Source organism: Mandrillus leucophaeus, unplaced genomic scaffold (genome assembly GCF_000951045.1).
Source record: "Mandrillus leucophaeus isolate KB7577 unplaced genomic scaffold, Mleu.le_1.0 Scaffold280, whole genome shotgun sequence".
NCBI lineage: Eukaryota > Metazoa > Chordata > Mammalia > Primates > Cercopithecidae > Mandrillus > Mandrillus leucophaeus.
Genome location: NW_012102921.1, coordinates 1,453,073 through 1,460,699, shown reverse-complemented (window position 1 = coordinate 1,460,699; position 7,627 = coordinate 1,453,073). Strand labels below are relative to the sequence as shown.

Here is a 7,627-nt window from a genome sequence, read left to right as displayed (position 1 = left end):
TCACGTTCACCGACTCCAGCGCGATCTGCGGACCGAGGCCGTTAGCCGGGGGCCCTCCCCGCCTCCGCCCCTGCCAGGGCTGTCGGCTCACTGGGCTCTCCACTTCCCACACGCTGAGCACTCCGTCGTCACCACTCGGGCACCAGGCCAGGCCTGGGTTGGCACGGCCCTTGGGCCTCAGATTACAGAGCCGGCAGAACAGTCAATCGCCGGGGCCTCGTCCACCATTTTTTTTTTTTTTTTTAATTTAGGACAGGGTCTCCTCACCCAGGCTGGAGCGCAGTGGTGCGATCACAGGTCACTACAGCCTCAAACTCCTGGGCTCAAGCGATGCCCCCCACCCCCAAGCCTTTCTAGTACCTGGGACCACAGACACGCACCCCTACTCCCGGCTTTTTCTTTATTTTTATTTTTTAGAGCGGAGGTCTCCCATGTTGCCCAGGCTGGTCTGGAACTCTTAGCCTCAAGTGATCCTCCAGCCTCGGCCTCCCAAAGAGCTGGGGTTACAGGCGTGAGCCGACGCGCCCGGCCCCTTCTACCTTGTGAGATGCTCCAGCTCCGAGTGTGTCATGTCCTGGACCGCTAGCCACGCCCCTTCTCTGGCTCCTTCCCGGGGAGTTTGCCACGCTGCACATCCTCTTAGCTCTTCCCCCAGCCCAACTCTAAGCTCATCCTGCTCCCACCCTTAGCCTACCCTGTCTCTCCTGTTCCCCACCTCTTTTGCTTTTACCCCCAGAAAAATCCTCCAGTGGATCCTCAAACTTCCAAGTGCTCACCTGTCCCTCTGGTTCCTCTGCTTTAGGAGTCCTCCACCCCACCCTCACTGATATAGCCCCTGGATCCGCGCTGCAAGCCCTGCGCTTCCTCAGCATCCAGACGAAGGCTGGGGAGAAGCTCTCATCCTCCTCTTCCTAAGGTCCACGCACCTGCAGGTGGCTTCACCCCATGTCACCTGGGCCCTGCCCCCGGGCTCACCACGCCTCCGTTGCGCTTGGCCAGCACCACCGTGCGGTCGGGGTCCCGGAGCCAGCTGTGGTAGCGGCTGGGAAGGTAGTCCAGGCCGCCGTAGATGCCCCCTGAGATGGCCAGCACTTCCTCAAACTCCCGTTCCGTGGCTACCACGAAGTCCAATGGCTCGGCCTCAGCCTCAGGCCCCGATCTGGACCCAGGCTCGGCCCCCGACAACTCGGCCTTGGCCTCAGGCCCTGACTCGGCCCCCCGGGGCTCAGCCTCAGCCTCAGGCCCCGATCCGGACCTGGGCTTGGCCTCCACCTCCTGTGGCCGGGTTTCAGAGCTTGGCTCTGCATCTCGGACAGCCTCCTTTTCTGGCTTAGTGACCTCTGAGGTGGCTGTGCCACAGCTGGCTTCCAGCTTCATGACCCTGCAGAAAAAAGAGAATGCAGCAGGTGGATCAGAGCCCTTCGTTTCCACATCTGGGCCCCTGCACACAAATGGTCCTAATGCCCCTTCCTACACAAATACCCTTTCTTTTTCTTTTCTTTTCTTTCTTTCTTTTCTTTTTATTTATTTATTTATTTATTTTTTGAGATGGAGTCTCGTTCTGTCGCCCAGGCTGGAGTGCAGTGTCGCGATCTCGGCTCACTGCAATCTCTGCCTGCCAGTTTCAAACTATTCTCCTGCCTTCGCCTCCTGAGTTGCTGGGACTACAGGCACGGTGCCGCCATGCCTGGCTAATTTTTGTATTTTTAGTAGAGATGGAGTTTCACCATGTTGGCCGGGCTGGTCTTGAACCCCTGATTTCAGGTGGTCCTCCCACCTCAGCTTCCCAAAGTGCTGGGATTACAGGCATGAACCACCACACCGGCCCCTTTCTTCACTTCTTCTTATTATTATTTTTAAATACAGATAGGGATCTCGCTATGTTGCCCAGGCTGGTCTCAAACTCCTGGGCTCAAGATCCTTCCACCTTGTCCTCCCACAGTGCTGGGATTACAGGTGTGAGCCACTGTACCTGGCCCACAAACACCCTTTCTTTTCTACTGTCCACACAGACCCTGGGAATGGAGGGCTCCCAGCTCCCTCCCTCTTCCCACCAGTTTCCAGAAATCTCAGCTCTACCCACTCCACTCTTACGGGATGCTCCCTAACAGTCAGAAACTTAGAACCCTGTGAGCTCCCCATAGACCAGCCCCAGATCTCCTCCAGGCCCAGCCGGCAACCAGGGACCCAGGCAAAAGAAAAAAGGCATTTGGGGGTAGTTAAAAAAAAAAAACACACAAAACAGGAAGGCCGGGCACGAAGACTCATACCTGTACTCCCAGCACTTTGGGAGGCCAAGGCAGGTGGATTGGTTGAGTCATGGAGTTTAAGAACAGCCTGGGCAATATAGTGAGACTCTGTCTCTACAAAAAATACAAAAAAATTAGCCGGGCGTAGTGGTGCAGTGGGCCTGTAGTCCCAGCTGCTCTGGAGGCTGAAGTGGGAGGATCATTTCAGCCAAGGAGGCAAAGGTTGCAGTGAGCCATGATCATACCACTGCACTCCCGCCTGTGTGACAGAGAGAAACCCTGTCAAAAAAAAAAAAGAAAAGGAAAAGAAAAAGAAGAAAAAAAAAAGAGGCACACTCCTTCAAGGATCCCATAACCTCTCTAAGACCTCTGCAAGGCCAACATGAGAAAGAAACTCCCCTCTGTACACAAGAAAGTTCCCAGAGAACAGTGGAGGATTCACCCCCACCCCCATTTCCTGACACTGCCAGTTACAATCCCAGCCAGGGCAAAGGGAGGAGAGTGTAGACCCCAAATATCCTCCATATTGCTGCCCCAGTTCCCCATCCCCCCACCTCCACCTCTTGACATACACATTCAAATATAAGCAAGATAGACAGCGCCACTAGAAAATGTCAAGGCAGCCTAGCACGGTGGCTCAGCCAAGGTGGGTAGATCACCTGAGGTCAGAAGTTCGAGACCAGCCTGGCCAGCATGATGAAACACCATCTCTACCAAAAATACAAAAATTAGCCGAGCATAGTGGTGGATGCCTGTAAGCCCAGCTACTAGGGAGGCTGAGGAACAAGAGTCACTTGAAGCCGGGAGGTGGAGGTTGTAGTGAGCCTGAGCCGAGGTTGAGCCACTGCACTCCAGCCTGGGCAACAGAGTGAGCCTCTGTCTCAAAAATAATTTTTAAATGTTCAAAAGGTACTGAGTGGCCAGTCCCAGGTTCAAGAGCGAAACTCCGTCTCAAAAAAAAAAATCCGATAGCTTCTACTTCTTTTCAAAATTTCCTCCTTTTTCCCCCCACCCTCCTTTCCTTCCTTCTGCCCCTCTTCCCCATAGGGAGACTTGGGCTCTGTCCACTCCAGGACTAGGAACCATTTGAAAAGGGTTCTGTCCGAGTTCCATCAAAACGAAAGAGAAAGCCCCCTAACCAAGTCCCAGCGACTTCTATTTCTGGGCCTGTCTCTTCCAGATCAGCCAAATCGACCAATCAAATCCCCCCTCTCTCTTTCAGCCAATGATATTGCTCACCTCAGATAACCTACATTAAGCCTCATTAACAACATCCCTAGGGCACAAAGACCAGCTACTCTGTGGGGGTGATATTGACTTAACTGGAGTTTTGTTTTGTTTTGTTTTGTTTTGTTTTGTTTTGTTTTTTTTTAACAAAAGCCTGACCTAGGTTCCTAGGTTTGGGGAAGGTTGACCAGCAGTGGGACCAAGGAGTGGTTTGCACTTCCAAGTCATAAACAGAGCTTGCCTAAACACGGTATGCTCGCTATACAAACCAAGCTTCAAGACAAGAGTTCCATCTCCCTCTTTGTTTTCTGATTCTTTCTCATCTGATTCCAATACCTGGAGGTTACCTGGATATGGAGCCAGAATTATCAGAGGAGAGGAGGAAACCAAGTTCAGAGGATTTAGATCCCCTGCTGGGGCCATTAGAGACCATCAGTTTCAACCCATTGTTTTCACAATCAAGGAGATTACCCTTGATTTCACAATCAAGGAGATTAGCCTTGCCTGAGGTGACTCAGTCTGGGTAGAGCCAGACTAAAAGTTAAGTTTCCTTGGCTTCCAGGCCAGGGGAGAAGCCTGTTATTATTGTTGTTGCTTGTTTGTTTATTTTATTTTATTCTTTGAGTCAGGGTCTTGCTCTGTCGCCCAGGCTGGAATGCAATGGCATCATCATAGCTCACTGCAGCCTCAACCTCCTGGGCTCAAGCGATCCTCCCACCTTAGCCTCCCGAGTAGCTGAGACTACAGGCGTGTGCCACTACACTTGGTTACTTTTTTAAATGTTTAATTTTTTTAGAGATGGGGTCCCACTATGTTGCCCAGGCTGGTCTTGAACTCCTGGGCTCAAGCGATCCTCCCACCTCCACTTCCCAAAGTGCTGGGATATTAGGTGCGAGCCACCATGCCCGGCCAACATCTCTTTGTAGTGTATCTGGATCTCTGAACTCAGCCTGAAGAGCAAGGAGGGGAACTACTGGGTCCTTGAACAGGAGTTGAAGGGCCCAGGTGGGATAAGATGATGAAGAACCAGAGATGGAGTTGCTGGGAACTCCCTCACTGTCTGGCCCACACGGTCAGCAATCCCTATGCCAACACACAAGCCTCCACACCTGGGACCAACCCAAGCCCCAGACCTCTTGCACCACACTCTGGGGACAATGCGACCCAAAGAAGAGCAAGTTAGCTTCTGACTCCATCTGCAGCTCCAGGCAACATGAAGCAGCTCTTCATGGCTCCCAGGAAAATGCAAGCTGGTGGTTCAGTGGTGCCTCCAGCAATACCCTCGCTGCCCCCAAAGGTGATGAGGTGTGAGCAACGGGTAGACTGGAACCCACCTGACTCATTCAAGACATTCGGCTCCAGTCTCCTTCGCTTGCTTACAGTGGGGAGACCTTTTCCAAATGGTATTTCTACATCTCAGATAAGGTTGTTTGTGGCAGGAGGTAAGGGTAGGGGTGGACGTGGGGAGTTCCCAGAGTCACGGGGAAGGAAGAACTTTCCAACGCATCCCCCTCTAGGCACCACCTCTACCCCATTCCCTTTTTGGGGACATGAACAAAGCTTCCCAGGTCCTTAAACCTTGGAGGAGGTGAGTAATAAAACAGGTCAGGGATTCCAGACCAAGCCAAACCTGTGGGCTGGCCCGTAACCCTTGCCTCACACGCTGACCGCTTCCTACCCTCCAGTCCAGCACCCTCTAGCCTGGTTCCATGGAACTCTTAACTCTCATCAGATGTCTAGGCAGAGGTGGAGGCAGCTGGTGAGTCCAGGGCACTGTCGGGGACGTAGTCCAGGTATCTCCTGGACCAAACACCCTCCTAAAAGAGGAACAGCATTTCTTGGCCCGGCAAGGTGGCTCATGCCTTTAATCCCCGCACTTTGGGAGGCCGAGGGAGGCGGATCATCTGAGGTCAGGAGCTGGAGACTAGCCTGACCAACATGGAGAAATCCTGTCTCTACTAAAAAAACCAAACAAACAAACAAACAAAAAAAACAAAAAACAAAATTAGCCTGGCAGGCTGGCACATTCCTGTAATCCCAGCTACTCAGGAGGCTGAGGCAGGAGAATCACTTGAACCCAGGAGGCAGAGATTGTGGTGACCCGAGATTGTGCCATTGCACTCCAGCCTGAGCAACAAGAGTGAGATGCCGTTAAAAAAAAAAAAAGAGGGACAGCATTTCTTTCTTCATCCCTATCCCCACATCCTTGGGGACATTCTTTAAATCTCATAAATATGAATGATTGCTTTAGGGAGGGGGTGATCCGAGTCATAGCTGGGCATGATCGGAGTCAGAGCTGGGAATGCCGGGAGCCCACCCACCCGCACCCCACTCCCACCGCACCCCCACACACCTGAAATATCGATGCCCTTGAGGCCGATGGCTTCTTGACACTGGGGGAGGGAGCAGAGGGAGGGAAGGGAGAGCCCAGTCGCCGGGAAGGCGGAGACAAAGAAGGCGGCTGCACAAAGCGCCCAAAGATGAGAGCGAAAAGAACGGGAATGGAGGCAGAGAGCAGACAAAAGCAGACAGGAGATGCGGCCGCAGGGGACAGGCCAGGAAGCGGGAGGAGGCTTCGACACTGAATCACAGACATGACACCTCGTGACTCTGGGCCCAGCAGATTAAAAAAAAAAAAAAAATCCTAGCACGCACCCCCTCCCCTGGGACACTGTAAATAGAAAGGAGCGTGACACACCCCCTTCGCCCCGGGGTGTGGAGGGCGGGGATCCGGGGGCGGAAGGGGTCAAGGGGAAAAGAAAGTCAGAAAAAAGGCTGGAAGAGAACAACCTTGGAAACAGAGACAAGGGAGAGGCGATGAAGTGGGGGCGGGAGGGAAGGCCTAGGGAGTGGGCAGAGGCAGGGGCTGAGGAAGTTGGCCCAGCGAATAGGGGTGGGGACCCCAGAGGGCCATAGTCGTGGAGGAGGGGGGCTGTCCTGGAGGGTCTTCCCGAGTGAGGGTCATCCCCCTGCCTCTATCCCGGAGTGGGGGCTTGGGCTTGGGCAAGAGGAAGACTGCGAAGGGAGCGGTCTGTTTGGCGAGGGTTCCCCTGGGCACCGGACCCTGGGGACAGGTGGGAGCGACATGGCAACAGAGGGGGGCGGGGGAGCCCTTCTGGACACCTGAAGCGCAGCCTCTGACTCAGTTTTCTGGGTCACCGGACTGGGAGGGGTGGGCAGAAGGGGGCGCAGCCCCTTGGTACCCCTGGGGGGCGGTGGCCTTCTGCTGCCCCATTCTGCGGTGAAGGAGAACGCTAGCCCCCTCCCCAGTCCCCAGGCCCGGCCGCCCCCCTACCTCGCCGGAGCCGGAGCTGGAGCCAGGGCCGAGATGCCGTAAAGCCAATTGGGGCGGGCGGCGGGCGCAGACACCCCCGGTGCCAAGCGAGAGGTCCCTTTGGAGCCCCCAAGAGTCAAAGGAGGATGATGCTCGGGGACTCCGCCGCGCTGTCGGAGCCCGACTCGAACGTCGAAGGTCAGCTCCGGGGCTGCGCCGCAGCACCGTTGGCGACGCGGGCCGGGGCGCCCAGCGGTTCAGGGGTTCGGGTGGCACGCGTGGCTCCCGCGGCGACGCTTCGGCGGCAGCTTAGAGGGGCGGAGACCCCGGCGACACGGGAGAAACCCGGGACGGATCCGGAGCGGACTCGTGCCCTGCTGGCGGGCCGGGGGTCGGGGTGCGCCCTGGGCAGCTGGGTGGCCTCAAGCCCTACTGCCGAGACTCCGCCCCGTATCCCGGCTGGGGAGTGGGACTGGGGATCGGGATGTCTCGGGTTTTGGTGGTGGTAATGCTGGAGTTGCTGGCTTAGTTATCTCCCCACCCCACGCCCAGCACCTCTGTTCTCTGTCTGGGGGTCCCCCATTGCCCCGAAGTCCCCCTCCTTCAGGAGCCACCCCTCAGTGAAATCTCCTGCCTCCATTGTAAGAGCGGCTGGGAAGGGGGACTCCGAGCCTTCGTCCCCGGAAACTGATCGAGGGAATCAGAAACCTTAGAACACCGGGAAGGCGAAGAGACATCAAGAGACAGAAGTTGAGAGGCTAAAAAGGGCAGAGGGAGGCCAAGACCTTTCCATCTTCTCACCACGGTGTGGGCGCCCGAGCACCCTGGTCCCCCAGGTGCACAAGGCCCCTTAGTCCACAAAGTACCCCGCGGGGCA

The 7,627-nt window shown here is 55.5% G+C and overlaps 1 protein-coding gene across 1 annotated transcript in view; it reads right to left on the bottom strand.

The window, feature by feature from the left end:
• The window catches only part of NAT16 (N-acetyltransferase 16 (GCN5-related, putative)), a 9,162-nt gene extending 2,157 nt beyond the window's left edge, over window positions 1-7,005 (bottom strand). Inside the window, 4 exon segments of the mRNA XM_011985202.1 lie at window positions 5-25; window positions 976-1,146; window positions 1,237-1,381; window positions 6,772-7,005. Coding sequence (XP_011840592.1) covers window positions 5-25; window positions 976-1,146; window positions 1,237-1,377 — 333 coding nt within the window. The 5' untranslated portion in view covers window positions 1,378-1,381; window positions 6,772-7,005.
• Between the last annotated feature and the right edge of the window lie 622 nt (window positions 7,006-7,627).